General features: G+C 40.6%; 1 protein-coding gene across 6 annotated transcripts in view; it reads right to left on the reverse strand.

The window, feature by feature from the left end:
- Positions 1 to 368: 368 nt before the first annotated feature.
- Positions 369 to 23,810, reverse strand: part of LCLAT1 (lysocardiolipin acyltransferase 1) — a 184,031-nt gene continuing 160,589 nt past the window's right edge. For all 6 annotated transcript variants that reach the window (XM_003984353.6, XM_045054728.1, XM_011281295.4 and 3 more), the window contains one exon: positions 369 to 4,355. In XM_003984353.6, coding sequence (XP_003984402.1) covers positions 3,856 to 4,355 — 500 coding nt within the window. In that variant the 3' untranslated portion in view covers positions 369 to 3,855. The remainder of the gene's footprint in view (positions 4,356 to 23,810) is intronic.

Below are 23,810 nucleotides of genomic sequence, written 5' to 3' on the forward strand. Positions count from 1 at the left end.
CAGTGATGGTGGGTGCAGAGTCCCATTTCCCTCTTGCAGCTGGTGGTGTGGAGATCTGCCATTACAGCCCCACAAGTGTGAAATAACCAAGTCGCCCTCAGGGCTGAACTGAGAAAAATGGAGGAAAACCAAGTTCTGATGACATTTACTGAGACCTAAATTCGACTGTGGCCCCTAGACTTTTTCCAGTTATCGAAGAGGTATATTCCCTTTGTGTGTGGGCTTTTTTTTATAAAACATCTGTGAAAGAAAGAGCCCTGATGAGGATCTCCTTATACTACATACTGTATGGCTTTACCAACGTGGGAAAAGAAAGTAGCACCCAGTCGCCCGGCAAGAACAGAAACAGGACACATGGGCAAACTGTATCTAATTCATTCCACTTTATTCTGGGATGTAAATTACAGATAGCACAACTCACAAACATACCAGTGGACATTGAAAACTAAGGCCATTCTGTGAGTTATTTTTAAAACTTGGTGTTTTGTACATAATCTTTTAAAAAATAAATTACCAAAACCAAGATTCTCTTCTGAAATAAAAACTTAAGGTCGGTACAAGGCGGCTTTTGGGTCGTCTCCAATCTGAAGCTCATGGTGTGACGGGACCGTTTTTGTTTCCTACGGCATAAATAACAGCTCTAAGGCAAAAGCCACCTCAGCATCTAGCTCTCCTCTCTGGATGTCATCACAAAGTTTACGACAGTGACCAGTGTTTACAAACCATTTTCTTCCCAGTGAGTAGCAAAGAGAGACTTTTACCTAAGAAACACATTGCAGAATTCCTGGAACAAGAAAAAGAAAAGGGACCCGTAACTAAGGCACTGAAAGCACATTATTTATATAAAGAAATGTAAACAGTTGGCTACCAACAGGCTCCCTCCAGCAGAGTGTCGATTAGGGAAGTGCACAGGGGCATCATGGTCGCGGCCCGGGTGAAACGAGAAGGGCCCCCTTTCTGCAGAATTCGGGCTTGGCCACCAACGTCTGACTCCTGATGTGGTGAGGAGGAAGGAATGAATTTCAAAGTGACATGAAGGAAAGCTGGTATTTCTCCCTAAGCTGTGGGTTAGTGTTACAACAAACAAGGAAGGGTTTTAGTAGGACTTTCAAATCACGGCCGCTGACCGTGTTTTCTTCCCGCCTCTCACCACTTGCTTCTGCTGATTTGCACGATGGCTTTGGCCTGCTTCATCAGTGGGGTCTGCTAGAACGTGTGACCTGGCCGGTGCCCTTCCCTGCAGGTGCCTACTTCAAGTACAATGGTTCACGGCCCACACAAACCACACTTCAGTTAAAACGCTTCTAAACAGTGAAGATCGAGCAAATTGGACAGACAGTACTGTAAATGTTTCACGGTCCAATGGGTTTACCTTCAAGGGCCTGAGAGGGTGTGAGGTGGGGTATGGTGTGTAGATGCAGCCTGACAAGTAGCTGTGGAGTCCAGGGTGAGGGGTGGGAAGGGGGGGTGCATTCCTGAGGCCGATCACGACACCAAAGTTCAATTACTTCCTGCTTGATGTTTTGTTACCAATTTTACAAAGCTCTGAGTTCCAAATCATCAAATGAATAGTTCTTGAACACTTTTTAAAAGAAAAGGACCAATATGTGGGAACACAAATAATTATGATTTTAAAAGACGCCTTGTTGCAAAAACACGAAGACCCCCTCCCCCCAAAACCAAAAAACCAACAAGAAGCAGCTTTTTTCTTTTTGAAGTCATCATTCCTGATTCAGCAGGTACAAGGTCTATTATTCCCCAGTTTTAGTGTGTATGAATTTTGGGTAGATAAAACAAAGTTTGAATCTTCTATGTGTATTTTTTTATGATCAAAAGGAAAACATTTTCTACGAAAGAAAAAAAAAAAAGATTTCCTCTTTTATGGATCTCACGCCTCGTATGGAGGTTATACTTAAACCAGGAGCCGCGAGAAGCTGGAAGAGGCCGGCGGGCGGCAGTATAAAGTGTGGGGCGGGAAACACAGCTTTTCTCTGTCGCCCAGGACAATGTGAATGCGATGCTGACTGTGAAACTCCTTCTATGTTTCCAAATATAACCAAAAGGAAGTCTGAGAGAAACCTAAATTAGAAAACTCTTTCATTAAGGAAAAAAAAAAAAAAGCTAAAAAAGAAAACACCTGAAAAAGCCAGGAGATTCAACAGCTGGGTTTAGAGCAGATGTTCATAATAACGAATTAGTAGCTCCAGGCAGGATTAAGAACAGCCTTGGGGGAGCAGATAAATACAGGCTGGTGCGTGTCTGCGCGGCACTGGTCAGGTCCCTCCCAGGAGAGGTGATGTGTCAACAGCGTCGTACGCGCAACCTGTACTCTGAAAGAATGTCCTCCGTAAGTTGGGCTCACGATGTGCTCACCTTTCACGGCAATGCACACTTCAATTGTCGGGCTAAAAGTCGCTGTGGAGCAAAAAGAGGCCGTAATTAAGGAGAAGGCATTCATGCCAAAAGAGTAATAAAGCAATGGCTTTTGAGGCTGGTTCAAGGCAGGGGTGAAGTAGACGGGTTTGCTAACAGCTAAAGGCTTTCCACTGCCTCTGACCAGCACCCCCGTCCTATGACGAAAAGCACAGTGCCTGGCCCCAGCAGGGTGGGGAACATGACCCCGCACTTCTGCCTCAGAGGAGATCGGTGCTGTTGGTTTGCTGGATTTCCCATGGGCTCCAAATCGAGGACTACTGAGGCAAACAACTGGTCAAAAGTGGGTCTGAATTTTACTGCTGGGAAGCAGCCTGGGCCTAAAAAGAGTGAGCGAGCCCTGGTTATCCTTAAAAAGGGGTTCATTTTCGTGCTTCCATTTTGGTTCCAAGAGTAAACTTTGTCAAGGCTACGAGGGTTGAATAATTTAGGATAAACCATTACTGCCCCGTCTGTTTTCGTGGCAGATGTTACAGATACCTATGCACGTACAAGAAATACAGTAACTTTCTCTCTGGGGGCAGGTTTGAAAGAAATATTTCAAAAGACACAACTTCGAGAATTTCTGACTCCAAGAACAGAACCTTCTCTATGCTGTTCCTTTAGAAAGGTAAGTGATGTGATGTGTATCGTTTTTACGCAGAAAGAGCTACACCTGCCAGTAAGCAGCAGAGACCCCGGCACTAAGCATGCTAGAGTACGTAGAAATGAAGAACTGTATGAATTCCTACCTTTAAAAACTCAAACCAAGGTTTCTAAGTGGAGAGCCTGTGGTTGCTCCCTGAGACACGTCCAGGTCTTCGTGTGAAAAGAGGGCACAGGTGGTCTTCTGATGTCTAGGTCAGTGCAAGGCTAAATGCCAAGGTTTTATGAGTAATGAAGGGCTTCTTATCGAAATGGTTGGTTTAAGGGCAAGGGATTTCTGGTCTCTGGCCTTAAGGAAGGCTGCAGTGGTCTGACTGGTTTAGAAATGAGTGTGGGGACAGTGCCGAGGGAGGGAGCTGGGAAGAAGGGCCCTCACCTCAACAGTCAAGTGCCAGCACTTGATCTGAGCCAGTGCTCCCAAGCCCCAGATCTGCTGCTTGTCTGGGGAGTTGGCTGGGGAATCGGTTGGGGAAGAGGACTGGGCCTGTAGGAAAATCGTGTATGTGTACCTTAACAGCCTGGCGATTGCTTAATAAAACTCTGGCCCGAGTTATTTCACAGCGATCGCTCCCTGCTTCGTGTATTGAAATTACATTCAGAGATTTAAAAAAAAAATCGTGTGTAGCAATATTTTCCCACAAAACTAAGTGCAAAATATCTTTAACAAATAATGATGGTAGTAGAAATATCTGACATAGTCATGCAAAAATGCACCTCCATTTAAAAAGGCTCAACACATCTCCAAAAGACCCTTGGGTTGTTACCCTACGAGCTCACTCATTTTTTTTTTACATTTAAATGTGGCTGCTTGTGTAGAAAACGGTAACATGCGAGTTCAATGATCTCCAGTCCACCAAATATTCTCTCTTGTAGCACAAAGACAACAACGGTGATGATAAAATACCACCGAACAGGACTGTACAAATATATGAGGAGGCACATTGCAGGGCTGAACAGGGTCCAATAAAGTATAGAGAGCAGTTTGACCGCAAAGACCCTCAGCTCAGACTTGCAAGGTGGAATTATGGTGTGGCCGGTGAAGTGAAAGCTCTTCTCCCCTTGGTAGAAGGAGCGCAGCCTCTGTTCCTTCTCCTCCCACCGCCTGTGGCACCAGAGCTGGAGGCCCTCCCTGGAGGTGGGGAGAGTGTCCACTGGGTAGCGGTGCACGTGGAAGTGGATCTCCTTGGGAAAGTCGCCGTAGAGAAGGTGCTTCTCTGTCTGAGGAATGTTGTGAGGGTACGCCACTGTGATGTCGTGGACGGCATCAAGGTTCTTCCCTAGGTTTTGGAAAAGATGAAAATACAGACTGAGTGATGATCAATGGGGGTAGTAACGCTGATGCAAACCACAAGGCAGAACCAAAAACGGGGGTGGGGGTGGGGGTGGAATCGGGACAGAGAGAGCCACGGTGAACAAAAAGGGCTATTTAAATACTGGTGTTTCTAGGCATTCGGGTCAATAAATTTACCCGTCATTTTTAGTCTTTTATCTGTTTGCTAATCACCACCAAAACCTTTAGAAAGAAATTATCTTCACAGAAAGAGTAACCTGTCATTCTAGAATTAAATGGATAAGTACATTAAGTCAGGTTTGAGGTAGAAATAAAAGGATTAGCCCTTTTCTACCAGGGGGAGTCACTGCTTTGATACCTCTTATTAATATACCTTCTCTCCAAATGAAAACACAGAATTTCTTACCTTTAACTCATTATTGCTATGACAGTACTGGAAAGAAACACTCAGAATTAGACTTAGTGAAGTGGTCAGAAACGCATGAAAACAAACTTCCATGATTTTTAATTTTTTTAATTTTTAACATTTTTTATGTGATTTTTCTATTTTTTAAAACCATATCAGCTTGAAGTCCAAGTGAGACCCTGCCAGGACACCATCATCCTTAGCAGTCTCCTGATTAATTACTTTGGGGTTAAGTGTTTTTAGCAAAGTCACATGCCAGATGCTGGAGGGAGAGAGAGAGAGAGAGAGAACATAATCTCTAATCTCACTCAAGAGTTCATAAGAGAATCAGGGAGACAGCTGCATAAACAGTGCCCTAATAGGGGAGGGGAAGGAGGGGAGGGAGCTGGCCAGGCAGGTGCAGTGGGCCCAGAGAGCATAGTGGGGCTAAGGGGCTCATAAGTACACTGGAGGCATCTGGTAAAGGCCTTCAACTGTCAAACTTGAGAATGTGAACTCCATTCTGTAAGCGACAGAGAAGCACCTTAGATGGTGGAGAAGCACTTAATGATTATCAACAGAGAAGGGATGAGAATGTGTTTCGTTTTGGCAATGATTACCTTGGGGGCAGTGACAAGAATGGTCTGGAGAGGACCATGGGCAAGAGAGGTAGTAAGAGTAATTTGATGGTCATGACAAGGCAAGAAATGACAGTGAGGTAGGGGCCAAAGGAAGTGACATGTCTAAAAAAATTACAAGAGAGCTGACACGATAAGAGCGGTCAACTGGCTGTGGGAGGATAAGGTGGAATGAGTTCCTGTGTTCTGGCTCAGGGTACTGAGTGGATGGTGGTGTCTCTGAGATTAGAAATGTAAGCAGGAGTAGTAAATCCTTAAAGAAACATGAGGATCGCCTACTTGAATCCTGTATACAAGGGCCAGAGAGGTTAAGCTTTTTGCCCAATGCACACAGCATGTTGGTGCACAATCTCTGAATGTTGCTTTCTTCCATGCCATGCCCTCTTCAGTGAGAGCCCTTGGATCTGGGCTTTGATTCATTACAGAAATGTATGATGCAGGCAAAATTAATCTGTGGGAATAGAAATCCAAACAGTGGCTGCCACGGGGGTGAGAACTGATCGGCAAGGAGCACAAGGAAGTGTTCTAGGTGGCCGAAATACTCTGGATCTTGATTAGGGTGTGGAATATAGCCAACTGTGTGCATTTAAGACCCATGCACTTCATAGCATTTAAGTTTTACCCCAATATGAACAAGACACAAAGCGACTTCCCACCTTAACTCACCATGTTTACCCTTCCCATTGACCTTACTATTGGAGGTTGTTCTCCTTGCTTTTTTAATGATTAGGTCTTCTGTAAATGTCTACTGTCTCCTTTACTCTGTGATTTACTTCAGGATAAGGACTGGCTTGCAGTCTGGTTTCCTAAGTGTCTGATAGATATAATCAGCCCTTAATTAGGACTGTGGTCTAGAAAATGAAAATACCTATGTCAACAAGGCTTAGATTCAAAATTGGAGGACAGTGTTTTAGGGATGCTGAGCATTGTTGATAGGAGAGCGGAGGGGGACAGAAGGCCCGCGCAGGACGGCTCTGGGGGAGTTGGATCAGAACGCCTACAAAAAAAAGGCGAGGCTGGACCTTTTTGACTCCAGCGGGGGGTCCACTTCATCTCACGACGGGAAAATAACAGGACACGTTTTGTCACTCGTCATGCCGCTTAGCCTCTTATTCAGAACCGGGTGCTCATTTCACTTTCAAAACTCCCCTGCAATCAGTCAACATTTCTGCTTCACCTGCCCACACCCTGCCCTGAAAAGGTTGCCAGTCTCCTCAGCCTCACCCATCCACGGCCTCCCCCAGCAGCTGCCACCATCCTCAGTCACCCCAAACCACTTCACAGGGCTCCTCCTGAGCAGGGGGCTCCTACGAGCCCGCCTTCCTTCCACACGTGGCCCTTCATGCTCACAAACTGGTATCAAAAGGACAGGCCATACTAGTAAGAAACTAAAGTGCCCTTGCTTTCTATTTCTTCTGGGCAACCCGTGGAGAAGGGCGTGTATGCAAACACCTGTCTGTTCACTGTACAAACGGCAAGTTTTAAGACTGTGTTGGTAGCGCTTACAGACATGTTCCTAAGTGGAAAATCTAGAAACCCTGCTGTGTAGAGCACGGAGAGCTGGGGAAGGAGACCGTTTGGGTTCAAATCCTAGCGCTGCCTCTTACTGACTGACATTTATAAATTACTTGTCTCTGTAGCTTAGTTCCTGTATCTACAAACTACTTCACAGGGTTGTTGGGAGCATTAAATGAGCTAACACATATAAAAACACAAAAATAAGGTCAAAAGTATATATAGTAAATACTCAATAAATGTTAGCTGCTAACATTGAGTGAGCAGGAGAACTGGGGAAGGGAGAAGAGCCGGCTTATACCTTGCTTCTCATTTCCCTTGAGCTGCACTGGATCCTTAAGAATCACAGAGACTCAGGGGCGCCTGGGTGGCTCAGTCGGTTAAGCGTCCGACTTCAGCTCAGGTCACAATCTCGCGGTCCGTGAGTTCAAGACCCACGTCGGGCTCTGGGCTGATGGCTCAGAGCCTGGAGCCTGCTTTCGATTCTGTGTCTCCCTCTCTCTCTGTCCCTCCCCCATTCGTGCTCTGTCTCTCTCTGTCTCAAAAATAAAAATAAACGTTAAAAAAAATTTTTAAAAAAGAATCACAGGGACTCAGGAACGCATTAAAGCCAGAGCAAGAGAGGAGATGGAGAAAGGCTTTTACACCCTGAGGTACCTTGATACTTCGTAAACTTTATAGTAAGTTTCTTGTCTCCAGATAACCCAGAGCCACACACAACCCTTTATCACTAATAGAGGAGCTTACTTTTCACTGACATCCTATCAAGACCTCCTGGCTTCTAAGCCTAGAGCAGCCATTACTACTGGACCTGTTAGTTTCCTCCCAGGAGGTAACAGGTGAGGGTTAGCAGACTCGAGGGGCATGCTTCGTTCCAAAGTGACAATAACAAAATGTATATTCAATACATGTAATGCCTTCATTACATGTATCAGCTTGTAATAGGGCTAAAATAATGCAGTAACAGATAAAGTTCCTTCAAGTGCAAAGGATTTATGCGGCCTTTAAAGCTTTTGGTATGAAAACAACATACTTTAAAATACGCAAATTAAGATGGCTGCCATCAGTAATATCCATTTTTAAAAGATCTCATTGCTTTTTAGATAGCATCTAGAGTTGTAATCTCAACTATCTAGCCACCTGCCATCTGTCTGTATGGGGCTTAGAAAATAATCTGTTCTTTTGCTGATACTGTGTCTTCTGGAAAATTTCAAACTTTATTATTATTATTATTATTATTATTATTATTATTATTATTATTATTATGTAAAGCTACTACTCTGTTAGAACAACCACACTCATGTGGGCCCATAAATGTTTCTTTTCCTCTCCTGGAAGAACAGGACACTTAGTACTTCAAATCTTAATTTTTAGTCTAAGGCTGAGACTGAGGGAATATTTAATACATCAGTCAGGTTTAAGTAACCAACAGAGGTTTAAAAGATATGACTGGAATTTATAAATGTAATATGCAGCAGGGAGTGTCTCCAAGCATGTCAAGTTGAGCCCATGATGATTACAAGAGTCCTATTCAATATGAAAAGCTCACTGGGAGCGAGACAAGTTTATGTTTCAAATGAAAGAGTTGGGTGAAGAAATCCTGGTCTGCCCATAGCTGCTGAAGAACACATCCATCTATACAGTTCAGTGGCAGAACAACAGAAATACAAACTTTTTTTTTTTTTAACCCAAGATGGTCTGAAATTTCAGTTATCAACTTTATTCTTTCCCCATTCTACTTTAAAATACATGGAGAATATACAAAAGTACAATCTATTTTGGATTTCACCTTAATACTTTTTTAAAAATTAAGAACACATGTCAGCTGGAACACCAGGGTGGCTCAGTCAGTTAAGCATCTGACTTCATCTTGGGTCACGATCTTGCAATCTGTGAATTCGAGCCCCACGTTGGTCTTTGTGCTGACACCTCAGAGCCTGGAGCCTGCTTCACATTCTGTGTTTCTCTCTTTCTGCCCTTCCTCCACTCAGGCTCTGTCTCTCTCTCTCAAAAATGAATAAACTTAAAAATGAAAAAAACATATAAGCCTATATTCTATTACTCAGATCTAAATCCATAAATCTAACTATATATATTGGAGACTTTTATTTTTTATTAAAAAAAATTTTTTTTAACGTTTATTTATTTTTGAGACAGAGACAGAGCATGAATGGGGGAAGGTCAGAGAGAGGGAGACACAGAATCTGAAACAGGCTCCAGGCTCTGAGCCGTCAGCACAGAGCCCAACGCGGGGCTCGAACTCACAGACCGTGAGATCATGACCTGAGCTGAAGTCGGCCGCTTAACCGACTGAGCCACCCAGGCGCCCCTATATTGGAGACTTTTAAATAAAGTAGCTTGTCATCTAAGATGCATTTGTGTTAAAAGAAAATGCTGAGGCTGCTGGTTTTGTGCACTGTTTTTCAGATTAAAAAAAAAAAATTACTCCAAGATGATAAAAGTTGGATTTAGTAACTTGACAATCATTCACTGTGGCACTTTAACACTGACATATAATAGTACACGGCTAATAATGAGCGTGACAAATTGGCACTAGTCAGAACACTTTGAAGAATGGCTTTGAACAGATTTAGATAGACTTAGACTAAAAACACTAATAAGACAACTTTCAGCTTCAAAATAAAAGGGCATGCACAAACCCGCTGAAAATTAAGTGGCATTGGGACTCAGTACCATTTTCTTACAGAAAATACTACTTCCCACTGAGAACATTATTCATTTTGCTTTTGTATAAGTTGAGTAGTTACTTAAGGAATGAAAAGTAGAGGCAGGCAGCTTCTGATCCTACGTCTCACCAGCAATCCGGCCTTAGCTTGTTAACCATAAGCCTCCTCTGTGTGTGCAGATAATAACAGTGCCTACCCTCCTAGGGTTTTGTGAGGATCCACTACGTAAGACCTGTAAAGTGCTCAGAGAAGGTCCTGGCCTGTGGGATCTGCTCAGATTCCTGTCACTATTCCTCCAGGTGGAGTGACCACTTAGAGCACCTGAAGGGAGTTTAGGTTTAGGCTGCTACCCTCGGCCTTCCTTCCTTCCTCTAGACTTCCTCTTCCTCTGGGAGAGGTTCCGAGTGGGCTCTAGCACACCTTGTGGTTTATCCTCTGATTGCAGTCACGCCTCTCCCATAGCACAGAAGCAAAACCGTTGAGGAGACTGACCTTGGCTCTAGAGGGAGGCCCTAATTCCCCTTTGGATACACATTTCTCTCCATCTCTACCAACTCATCCTTAGACATTCTCTGGGAAGTGTAGATATTAATCCTCTGCTGGCATTCAGAATCAGAAGGTGATGGTCAGTGCTCTAGCATTGTTGACCTGCCCCATCTTGCTTTTACTTTCTTAGAAATCAAAATTAGTACCTCCTCTTTTTCTAAGAAAGAACCATCCTATGCTTAAAAATCAACTTTTAGGGGCACCTGGGTGGCTCAGTCTGCTAAGTGTCTGATTCCTGATTTCAGCTTGGGTCATGATCTCACAGTTCGTGAGTTCCAGCCCCATGACGGGCTCTGTGCTGAGTTGGCTTTGAATTCTCTCTTCGGTCCACCCCGGTTCAACACACACACACTTTCTCTCTCTCAAAATAAATACTTAAAAAAATAAACTTTCACCTGGAAAGGTGAAATTAAAAATTGTGTATTTGTGAACAATTTTGCTTATCCAAACTGAATTTGGTTCCTACAGATAATTTCAGGGACCTATATTTTCACATTCCTATCCTAAATCTGTTCAGCTTTGGTGTTTTGTATAAATGTATGAAATCTTTTCAGTTTTGACAATCTGTTGTCCAATAGACACTGCTTCTCTGAGTCTTTAAAACAAGTTTCATTTTCTAGATAGAATGAAAACATGTTGACATTTTCCACAATTTACAATATTGGTGTATTAATAGATCATTTAAGGCAAGATCAGAATAGTGTATACTTGGTGAGGACAGACTCACATACATATAGACATATACATACATAAGTATATAAAATGTATGTCCTGAAAAAAGAGATCTGTAAACATTTAACAAATAGGACCATACTATACATACTGTTTCATAACTTGTTTTTTCATTCATTTTTCCATTCGTGCCATTAAAGATTTTCTAAGATGTCATTTTATGGGTGCATAATATTTGCTTGTGTAGAAATCTTAAAAATTCCTTTGTTTTTCAGATATTTAAGGTGTTCCCACATAAACTACATTTAAATTGATCATTATATAACTAATGATGGTGATTTTCTAGAATAAATTCCATAAATTGCTGGATCAAAGAATATGAACACCTTAACACTTTTTGCTAAATATGGGTAAATGACCTCTACAATGTTCAGTTAAAACCCGAGAAACGTAGGATCGTGCTTTTCACACTTTTACTTATAATGCTTGGTATTATAATTTTTATTAAGTTGCAAACTGTATCATTTTTGTTTTAATTTGTATGTCTTTGATTAGGTTAAAAAGTCCATTGGATGTAAATACTGGTCATATCCTTGACTGTTTTGAAAATTCAGTTATCTTCTGGTTTGTAAGAACTCTACCCTCTATCCTAAGCGGTGAATCTTTCACACTGGTTTCATCAGCTGATCACTAGTGTTTCCCTGGCCACAATGAATCGATTTTGTTGGATTTGCTGCTCTGTGAAAGCAGTGTTTCTTTTAGCCAGTTCCTCTGTTGTTTGTCTCTTTTTCAGTCAAATTTGCAAACCTCCTTCTTCATCATGGATTATTAATCCTCTGCATTTTTTTGTTGCAAATATTCTTACACAATCCATGATCTATGCCATTTATAGCAACTTTTCCAATAATTGTGTGTGTGTGTATGTGTGTGTGTTTGTGTCTATATAAGTTCATTTTTCTATTATAGCTTTTGGATTCCTATTTATCTCCCCTGTTCCTAGACTGTATGTATATTCTATATTTTTCTGCAAGATGAAAAACATTTTTTCCATTTAATTTTATAATTTAATTTTCTTTCAGTAGACATCAGTTTTTCTAGCATCTTTTATTAAATGACTCCTCTTTCTCTGTAGTTTGGAAATACCAACTCAGTCACATGTTAAACTCTCAAATATATAAACATCTAGTCTCCCTCCTCTCTTCTGCGCTATCTGTGTTTATTCTGGTTCCAAGACCACATTGATTTCCCTAGTGACGTATCTTTGGTAAAGCAAATCTACCTGTTTTCTTTTTCACACTGTACTTGATTCCTGCTGGTAACTGTTTTGCAATGTAAACTTGAGAGCATTTAATTCCATTCTAAAATAACAACCCTCCCTGCCCCCCCACCGAACTTCTTCAGAAATTTCATTTGCATTATATTTACATTGTAACTTTGAAAGATCTGAACCTTTAATATTGTTTTTTTCTCTAAGAAAAAAGTATGCTTTTCCATTTGTTCAAAACTTATTTTATGTCTTTCCATAAGATTTTAGTTTTCTTCACAGTTTCTGTGGCTTTTAACATTTATTCCTAAGTAACTTAAGAATTTTTGCTGTGATTATGAATGGAATATGTGGTCCCACTTCTGCTTTTAGGCAGTTACTGCTAGAGAGAAATCGTTTGCTGTACATTTATATGCAGCCGTCTTAACAAATTTTCTTATTAAATTGTTACCTTTTTTTCTACATTCTTTTTGACTTTCTAGATTTTCTATCAGCTGCAAAAACCGTTTCATGTTCAATTTTCTCATCTTTAAGGTAGTCTTTAATTTTTTAAGTTTATTTATTTGAGAGAGCACAAGCGGGGGAGGAACAGAGAGGAAGAAAGAGAGAATCCCAAGCAGGCTTTGCACTGTCAGCACAGAGCCTGCCTCAACTCACAAACCTTAAAGTAATGAGCTGAAAATCAATAGTCAAGAGGCTTAACCGACTGAGCCCCCCAGGCATCCCAAGGTAGTCTTTTCTTAGTGCCTTCATTAGCATTTACTTACTAATAAAAAGGATAGTTCTGACTTTACGGTGTGGATTTTAGTGCATTAGATCACTGCTGTTGAGTTTTGGTAAAACACTAGTGTATGTTATTAGTTCTATTTTGTTCTAGTTTTTATTAGGAATGGCTTAAGGTTTATCAAGTATCTTTTTAAGCATCTATGGTTAAGATTAAACTTTTTCTTTGTTAAAGAAAATAATAGCCAAACATCTGTATGAACCAAAGTAGGTGTTAAATATTAAAAGGAAAATATGAGAAATGCAAAGGGAATTAAAAATTATAGTGTAGGCTTCAGTGTCATCCATAATAGGTCACTCCAATAATAACCAATCACATGAAAGAACTGAGTAACTATTGATAAATTTGGTTTAATAAGATTATATAGGTCTATAGGTCTTTCAAAAATATTTTAGAGGGGTGTATCCATGGAACACCAATAAATAGGATTATGTGCTTGGAAATAAGAAGATTTAAACCCATTTTGTAAAAGTTAAGATATTAAAAGCCACATCCTTACATCAAAATCCCATAAAAAAATAAAATATGATGTCCTCCTTTAACAGAGCACTTTTAGATAACCCTTGGATCAAAGACAAAATCAAAAGGAAAATTATGAACTCCTTAAAAAATGAAAAATGGAATCAATGGATATAGTGAAGGCCGTAGTCAACAATAAATGCTTCATTATTAAAGAGGAAAAAGGAAAAAGAGAAAGAAATTACTAAGCTTGGAAACTGGGTGGTGGTGGTGGGGAAGTGGGGGTGGGGGAGAATACAAAGGGAAATATAGTGGAAAAAATTACTACAGATAAAAAGCAATAATTAATGAAAGAAAACTAGGAAATAGTGAAAGAATAAAGAAGTACAAAAGTTGGTTATTTAAGAAGATCCATAAACTACTAAACTCTATGAATGTGATTAAGGGGAAAAAAGAGAGAGGCAAATTTAAGATTACAGATAGCAGAGGAAACCATCGTAAATATGGAAGAGATGAAAAGAATTATGGGAATGTACACATGATAAAATCGCTCTTACACATATACAAACTAGAGCAGAGTGTGCCTGTGCAAATGTACCGCAATACTAGAGACGTGCCTGATAAAATTCTGTGGTCAATTCAAAAGCCATCCAATATCATTATTGAGTCTATTTTCACCAGAAATGCAAACTATTCTGGCACTACTGTGTGATCAGGACAAAGGGCACAGGTGCTAATTTTCTAGGCAGGCCAACCCAGCAGCTATACTCTGGTGCCACGTCTTCTCAATCACGGGGATTTTAGTGTAGAAATTACAAAGCAAAAATGGACAGCCAGGAACAGAACAGCAAAATGAGCTAGGAAGTAAAGGGACAAGAATCCGAGTTCCAAATTCATCCCAGGACCTATTAAGCACAACGGCCACTTACACTTGTTTATCTGTAGAGGGTGGTGTTGATGACATGAACGTATTTTGCCTAGTCTTTGAAAAACTTAAACTCTGCTCATTACTCTTCAAAAGAAATATCTGGGCTAAAACGCTGTTTAGAGAAGACCATCAAAATGCAGTGTGAAAAACCAGAGCATTGACGACATATAATTTGTTTGTCGTTACAAAGTTGTTTAGATGTTCCCAAACTGCTAGACATGCATCAGTAACAGATGAAAAGATCAGTAGTGTCAGCACATGCATCCTCTCTACTCATTTGCGGGTCTTCAAATTCAATGAGATCAGAGACCACACATTATTTAGTCCCCTCGCTCTGGTGTTAGGGTTGAAGGTGACTAGTAATGCATTTGGGACATTACTATTTATTTATTTCTAAAAAAATTTTTAAATGTTTTTATTTTTGAGAGAGAGAGAGAGAGAGACAGAGAGAGAACGAACGCATGAGCAAGGGAGGGGCAGAGAAAGAGGGAGACACAGAATCCGAAGCAGGCTCCAGGCTCTGGGCTGTCAGCACAGAGCCTGCTGCGGGGCTTGAACCCACGAACCAGGAGATCATGACCTGGGACGAAGTTGGCCACTTAACCGACTGAGCCATCCAGGAGCCCTGGGATATTACTATTTATTGAATGACTACAAAGTGCCAGGATTTTGAATTCAACAAGCTCTCTTTTGAGCACATCTTCACCGTGCCAGACACAGCTGTAGACTTGGGGGTCACACTGGTGGACAAAAGAAGATCTCTGCCCTCGTGGAGCTTAACAGGATACAGTCACTTTAAAATAGGACCTTTTTTAAAAACAAATTTTTAATGTTTGTTTATTTTGAGAGAGATACAGAGCACGAGCAGGGGAGGGGCAGAGACAAAGGGAGACAGAGAACTTGAAGCAGGCTCCAAGCTCTGAGCTGTTAGCATAGAGCCCAACGCGGGGCTTGAACCCACAAACCGTGTGATCGTGACCTGAGCAGAAGTCGGTTGCTTAACTGACTGAGCCACCCAGGAGCCCCTAAAATACGATCTTTAACAACCTTTGTGACATCATCCCTCTTTTATAGTTGTAGAAACTGAGGCACAGAGAAGTTAAGTCACTTGCTGAAGATCAGTTAGTCAACAATTAGTTTGACTGCCTGTTTGACTCAAAGCCTTTCCGCTACCCTATTCTACCTCCTAAGAACTGCATTAAAAACAGGAGCTACGGAGTCAAACTGACCTGGTTTTATACCTAGGCACAGTGATTTATTAACCATGTGGCCTTGAGCAAGTTACTTAACCTTCCTGAGCCTCAGGCCCCTCATCTGCAATCAATAATGCTTCTCTTGGAGGGCTACCAAAACCCAGAGAAGGAGGACCTGTCAGCCAGTTTATAAAGATGGTCTAGTAATGTAAAGAAACCAATTCTATGCAAATGAAAGGTCTTGATGTTTCTATTCAAGTTTCTTTTAACCTTGCACTATTATTATTTCCATCTTTGAAGCACAATCACACACATGTTCTGAGTAAGAGCTTTGTTATGGTTTGATATATAGTCTAAATGATGACCTTCTATAAAATACTGTTATGCATTCCTGGAATGTTTCATTGATGGACCCACCAGTCTCAAGCTAGGCCCTACCACCCATTTTTGGTAGCTATCTAAAATACAGTGGAGTATCTAAGTTGCAATCTTGTAAATCTTAAAAAAAAATTTTGCTAGTAACAGTATAGCTCAACTTAAAAAAAAAAAAAGTTCCCAAAGCAAAGCCTAATGTGACTACAGACTCTTCTCTGCAATTTCATCTTTTTCTCCTCTAAGAGTGAAAGGAAGTTTGGCTGAGGATATGGGGTATTATTAATGGGGTGTAGGGTAAGTTGCTGTTTTCAAGAGCAAGGCAACAAAGTAGAAGGTGAAGGCCTCTGGTGGCAGATGACTTTGATCCTTGCCCTGGGCTCTGCAGGGGGAGCCACACGGGTCCTCAAAAGTCTCATCAAACTGCCTTAGGCTTGTGCCACACCCTCTGTGACACACTTTCTCCTTGGATGATCTCAGAATTAAATTTCCTTGTTTTCAATCATTTAAGAGTCCGAATTCCCATTCAGTAAGCTTGACCGCAGTCTAAGATTCGGAGATCTCAGTAAAACAAGGTTTTCTCCATCAACCAGGACTGATCCAACCACAGTTGTATGCATTCATTCTACAGTAGGGGCTTATTAATCCACAAGACCCTCTGGGCGATGGAAGGCATGTGGGGAGATCTGAGTGAAGGGCTACGCCTCTTTTGAAGACTGTTTCCCACTTCTTCATCCCACCGCCACCTGCTCATATGATGTTGTCTCAAACAACCAAATTAAATATGCCACCAGGGAAAATATAGCCTTGAGTTCTTTATTCAAACTAGTCATAATTTGTTCTTGTGTTTGTATTTTGTTTTAATGAGTCCTGTAAGGCAAAGTACAAAGCGAGGTGGCGGTGGTGGTGGGGAAGAAAATGGATCAATCCGGGGACCACTCCAAACTTCAAATGACAAACTCTCAAATGCAGGTTGTCTTATATCCAGTTCTTCATTTGTGCAAAGGGTGCCACCATGGGATGAAGGGATAATCTGACAGGACTGTAACTTCTTTTTTACTGAGAGGATAAAGAATCAGGCTGTGTGTAGCTCAACCAAAGGGCAAAAGTCTCAGGTGCTTCCAAGATGGCAAAAGAACAGCAGGCTCTTTTCTTATATAGTATACGGAGCATCTTTTGAAGTTTAAAACAATATGAAAAAGCAAATCAAGTTTACGTAGGTCAGAGGATGTGTCTCAAAGAACAGAGCAGACCTACCGATAACAACATCTTATACCATTTTGATACTTCCGGCCAAAAGAGGTTGCATTTTTCTTTTTGCATGTTGTTTTCCTTTTTGCACTTCTTTATTTCTTTTAAAAATTATGTGTGGATGAATCTCAAAGACAAATGGTTAACATAACACAGAATTAGACATGAACCCAAATAGTCCTAAGCCTTTTGATCAGAATACCATACAGGTGGCAGTCTACACCTATAGACTCATAATTCTTAGTTTTGAATAACTGCCCTGCTACACGTTCTGCCAGGCAGAAACCTCATTTGTTTGCATCCCATAGACTCTAGACTCAACTGTTGACATGAGGGAGGGAATATTCCACATAACAATGTTCTTTCTTTGTATTTTATGCCTTAGAGTAGACAGGATCAAAGATTCTTCTAAATATTCCCCAAACTTCAATGAGAACTTCCTTAGTGTTGACCTATTTCTCAAAGGAATACTCTCCAAAGAATCAATGGAGACTGGGGATGGGGAGGAGAATTAAGGGTGAGTTTATTTTCTAGTAAACTTTGTCCAGTTTCATCAGAAAGCAGAGGTCAGGGCTGATAATCTAGCCCACTTGTTTAGTAAGTGACTATATTCCATTTGAGCCGCAGAGGAGTGGAATCAGGACTGGGGGACACTAAAGTACCGTTTATTAAGGAGCAGTTTCTTTCTTTGAAAACAGTCATCAGGACACAGGACGTAGACAGAGAAAAGGGCTCCCCGCTAAGGATCAACTCCTATGAATTGGCATAAAATCAGTCATTGGAATAATAACTTTAAACTTTCTGTTTAAAGTTCGTTATAAACACATTCCTCATGTGGGAAATGTCAAAACTGCAATGAGCTATCACCTCACACACCTGTCAGAATGGTTAAAATAAAAAACACAAGAAACAACCAGTGTTGGTGAGGATGTGGAGAAAAAGGAACACTCATGCTCTGCTGGTGAGAATGTAAATTGGTACAACCACTGTGGAAAACAGTATGAAGGTTCTTCAAAAACTTGAAAGTAATAATAACATGATTCAGTAATTCCACTACTGGGTATTTACCCAAAGAAAGTGAAAATGCTAGTTTTTAAAAGATATGCACACTCCTATGTTTACTGTATTATCACTTACAAGAGCCAAGATATGGAAGTAACCTAAATGTTCATCAACAGACGAATGGATAAAGATATAGTGTGTGTGTGTGTGTGTGCGCGCGTGCACTCGCATGCGTGAGAGAGAGAGATTACTCAGCCATAAAAAAAAAAAAAAAAGGAGATCTTGCCATTCATGACAAGGATGGACCTGGAGTGTATTATGCTAAGTGAAATAAGTCAAAGAAAGACATAATTTCACTTATATATGGAATCTAAAAAACAAAACAAATAAACAAAAAAACAACAGACCTAAAAATATAGAACTCATGATTATCAGGGGGAGGGGGATCAAGGATGGGCAAAATGGGGGAAGGGGATTGGCTAATACAGGCTTCCAGGTGTGAAATGAACTAAGTCATGGGAATATAAGGTACGGCATAGGGAATATACTGGTACTGGATACTGAATATACTGGAATATCAATGGTACTGTCATAGCGCTATACGGTGACAGCTGGTAGCTACACTTGTGGTGAGCACAGTGTAATGTATGGAACTGTCAAATCACTATTGTACACCTGAAACTAACATAACATTATGTGGCAACTATACTTCAATAAAAATAAAAATAAAAATAAATAAAATTTAGTTATAGGAGCGCCTGGGTGGCTCAGTAGGCTGGGCATCCGATTTTGGCTCAGATCATGATCTTGTGGTTTGTAGGATTGAGCCCTGCATCAGTCTCAGCACTGACAGCACGGAGCCTGCTTGGGATTCTCTTCCTCTCTTTCTCTCTCTCTCTGCCCCTCTCCTGCTCATTCTCTCTCTCTCAAAATAAATAAACTTAAAAACATTTAGTTACAGACATATGGAAAGTCAACATCTGGATATGTAACTACCAATCCTGAAATTTAAACTGGGAGAATAACAATGTATGAGGGAAGCAAATAAGTATATGTAGTGGGATGAGTAGTGTCTTCCTGAAAGCTCACTTCTACTGGAACTTCAAATGTGACCTGATTTCGAAATAGGGTCTTGGCATCTTGGTAGATGTCATTAAGGACTGAGATGAGGCTGTTAGGTGCTCGGCTAGACTGGAGACAGCAGCCGGCCTGCCTTCTAACTCAGACTACTTCCTGAGTTAATCCCACTACCTTCATACACCAGGATGAGGGAGGGAATGTTTTTGAAGGGTACATGAGTAAAGTCTTATTAGTGCTAGAATACAAAGTGTCCTATTTGTAGAAATCTGCATCAGTGGGACAATGGGGATGGGGCTGCCGACCATGAGCGAGGGAAATGGCAGACACATACTAGAGGCTTCCTGATTGATGGCAGGGGGCGCTGAAATCTGGTGGTCTGCACCCTAAGGTTAGGGAGAAAGCTATGGCCAGAGTCTTAGAGCCATGTGGTACAGTAACCTATTACCACTTCCCAACACCAGTATTCACTCAGCTGAGGATATACTTCATAGTGGGTTTGGGTTTTTTACATTCCAGTGTTTATAAGCAGTATGTAAAGACCTAAAGTTTTAATGTATAATAAAAACCAGTGGTTCTCACCTTTTTTCCCAGACCTAGCTAGAAGCTCACCAGCACAGAGATGCTCAACAAGGGGTAGGGAGAGCTGTTTGAAAAATTAACCCAAGTTATTAGGTAGAATATTCCTGGTCTCTCATTGCACATATCTAAAATAACACCAAAGCATATACCTGTCCTACATTAATATGATAGCACTTAATATGACACACATGGTATGCAATGACTAATCATTGCAATAGGCAGAAAGAGAAAAGGCACAGAGATTGAAAAGGAAAAAGTAAAACTATCTTTATTCAAAGCAATATAAAAGACTGTACAGTATCTTTAGGAATCTACAAAAAAGGTTGCTGGAATAAGTGGAGTTAGCAAAGTTCCAGGATACAAGTTGAACATTAAAAGTTACTTGTACATACTAGCAATTAACAACTGGAAATTCAAATTCTAAAGAATACCATTTAAATATACCAAAAATATGAAACACCTGGAAATAAGCTTAACAAAATATGTGCAAGACTGCAAACTGTAAAACATTGCTAATAGAAATGAAAAAGGCCTAAGCCATTGGAGAGATACTAGAAGATGGACTATTAAGATATTTCTCCTCCACACTGACCTATAGATTCAAAGCAATCTCCATTAAAACTCCTAGTATGCTTTGTGTAAATTAACTGATTCTAAATGTTATAAAGATCTGCAAAAGAACTAGAATAACAAAACAATTCTGAAAAACGAGAACAAAGCTGGAAGCCTTCCACTAACCTATGTCCGGACTCACTACAACGGTTCAGTGAGGGACTGAAAGAAGGCTAGATGTATACATCAGTGCAAAAGCAGAGTCCAGGAACAGAGCCACATACAGACAACTTCATTTTCAACAAAGTTGCCTGGGTGACTCAATGGAGAAAAGATGGTCTTCTCAACAAATGGTGCTGGAACAAGTGGATGTCTACATGCAAAGGCAAACAAATTGGATGCTTACCTCATACCATATGCAAAAATCAACTCAAAATGCATGACCGGCCTAAGTGGAAAGGCTAAAACTATAACATTTCTGTAAGAAAACACAGAAAATCTTTGTGACTTGAGGTAAGCAACAATTTCTTAGGACAAGAATAACAACCTAAAATTAAGAAATGGAGAAACACTCCTTCAACAAATTAAACACTTGGGCTCTTCAGAAGACAACCTTAAGGAAATGAAAAGGCAAGCCACAGACTGGAAGAAAATATCTGCAAATTGTATATATGAGAAAGAACTTCTATGCAAAATATATAAAGAAGTCTTACAATATAGTAAGACAATGTGACTTTTAGGAATGGGTAAAAAGATTGGATTTGACACATCTCCAAAGAAGATATAGGAAAGGCATATAAGTCCAAGAAACACGACTTAAACATCTTTAGTTATTAGGGAAATACAAACTAAAACCACAATAAGATAAGCACTGCAAGGTAAGATACACTGTACATTTATTAGAATGGTCAGAATTTAAAAGGCTTTCATGGGGTTTTGGTGAGGGCACCAAACAACTGGAATTTTCCAACACTGCTGATGGGGGTGTGAGAGCACAACCGCTTTGAAAGGAGTTTGGCAGCGGCCCAGCAACCATACTCGTAGGTATCTGCCAAGGAAACAGAAGCCCACACAAATGCTTATACACAAATGCTCATCTCAATTTTTTATAGTATATTCTAAAACTGGAAGCCAACCCAAATGTCTGTCAACCTATGAGTGGGTAAGCAAACTGTGGTATGTTCCATACAGCAGAATACTACTCAGCCATAAAAAGGAATAAACTGATAAATGCTGAAAGAGGCCGACACAGGAGACTACATACTACTTAATTCCACTTCTATAAAAATCTAGAAAAGCCAAAACCATAGTGACAGTAAATAAGCAGTTGCTAGCAACTGTAATTCAGGGGAGATGTCTGAGTGCAAAGGTGGCTGGGGGGGGGGGCATATGAAAGAAATTTTGGGAGTGATAGAATGTTCTAAATTTGTACTATAATGTAGTTATGTGACTGTGCATTTATCTAATACATCTAATTTGTACACTTAAAACATACTTGCGTTTTACAGCAAGTAAATTGTACCTCTAAAAGTGGTTATTTTTTTAAAGCTTTTCAAATATGTGCCCTAAAAAATACTTAAAGTGATAATATATCCCAAATTTGTAATATCTGCTAAAGTCTAAATGGAGCTTTAATATAGGCTGGTTGGATTCTAACCAAAAGGTTAGAAAACAAAGTATTTAAAGCTTGAAACAAATCCAAAATTTATTTTCATGTACTAATTTTTAATGACTTTTTTGGTATTAGCATTTTGTGGAATGCAGAACATTTTCCTATTCATTCAAATGAGCATTAACATATCCATATGCTCTGCATTATTGTTTTGCAACATTTCCTGGCTAATGCAAGATATAATTTCCTAATTAAAAGATTACTCTAAATACAACCCGATGTTTTAAAATTTCTACTATCGTAATTTCTTTCAGGTCAACAAATAATACCTAACATGTTTTCTTGCTGCTATCTAGAAAGGAAAAAGATCAAATCAATGTGCTCCTGAAAAAGTCAGATAATTCAATTAGGATTGACAAAGAAAATAATAAAGATAACAAGATAAACAGAAGACAATGTGTCTTGAGATCAATATTTTTTAGGAGCAGATATTTCTAATTCATTAGATTACCACAGTGGCAGGTTTATCAAATGAAGCAAACACACACACACACACACACACACACACACACACACACACACCTCCATCCTTGGGTCCTTCAATATTAGAGTAACAGTACAGCATCTAATCTCTTCAGATTTGGGAGTATGTACTTCTGCTTTTAATGCTATGACACAGAAACTTACAAAACATTTGGGAACTAGTTCTACATAACCCCCTCTAACCTTCCCCCTCCCCTGGCAGATCCTCCCTCCCCCACCACTCAAAAGGACAATCTTTTCACACCCCACAGCAACTCAACGGCAGCACTCTCTCTCAGCTGTGCATACAGCATGACACTTGTGTCAAAATGACCTTGCATAGCTTTGCTGACTCTTGCCCGGTGGCTGTAGATGAGGCCAGGCCTGGGCAGACTGTGGACGGCACACCTGCTCTGTAACCCAGTGCCCCCTCCACCTCTGGTACACAGGGAAAGGTCTCCCTTCAGTCCTTTATACAGGTGATCAATGACTGCTTAATATTTTGTTATGAGTAGATTTCAAGAAGTCTTAACCATTCAGTCAGTCTTGAGACTTTACCATAAAGTAATCTGATTTTGTCCTCCTGACATAGAAGTTCTCATTCTTTTCCTGGTAAAAATTCTCCACCGTACCTCCACAAAGCAAATCAATGCAAGTGAACTGGAAGGCCCAGTTCTGAAGGTTTATCTCCTTTCACTTCACCCATTTATGGTACCACTCTCACTGCTAAAGGTTTCTGAGTTTGCTGACTCTCTTTTGCCCAGAAATTCATTTGAGCTTATAAGATGGGTACATGTTTTGATGGGCGTTATTTTATTTGATTTTTTTGGCTGGGAACGGAGACGAGTGGGAGTCCTTGGTAGATTCCGGCTTGTTACGCAGAAGTGGGCCTTCAGTGCTGTTTGGCAATCCTATGTATCTTTGTAGTCCATTCTGTGTCCCATCTGCCCAGATGCGAGTGCTTCATGCCTTTGCTTTTCTCTTAAAGCTTCACTACTTCCTCGCCACCTCTCATTCTCATCCTGTTTCTCCCAGGAAATAAATAAGAAAGTTCCACAGGCTCTTACCACTCCATCTCCCCACCTAAGTGGGCACGTAAATCCACGTACTTACTTTGCCTTCTCTGCTTTGTACGGATGATCTGTACACACTTGGGTTGACAGCCAATGCCTTCCCCTATGTGCTCGATCTTCTCCCCTCTTGTCTACTTGATGATTCTGCTCCAGCAATCTCCCCTCTCTCCTACGTCAATTCCACCTTTAATCGGTCAGTCCCCCCTGCCCTTCTTGCTCATCATTAGCTCATTAACATGCTCATAAGTTCTCCCATCACTCACTTGATGCCCATCTCCTTCCAGCTACCACTCATTTCTCTGCTTGTCTACACAGCTAAACTTGTTT

The sequence above is a fragment of the Felis catus genome, chromosome A3, assembly GCF_018350175.1.
Source record: "Felis catus isolate Fca126 chromosome A3, F.catus_Fca126_mat1.0, whole genome shotgun sequence".
NCBI lineage: Eukaryota > Metazoa > Chordata > Mammalia > Carnivora > Felidae > Felis > Felis catus.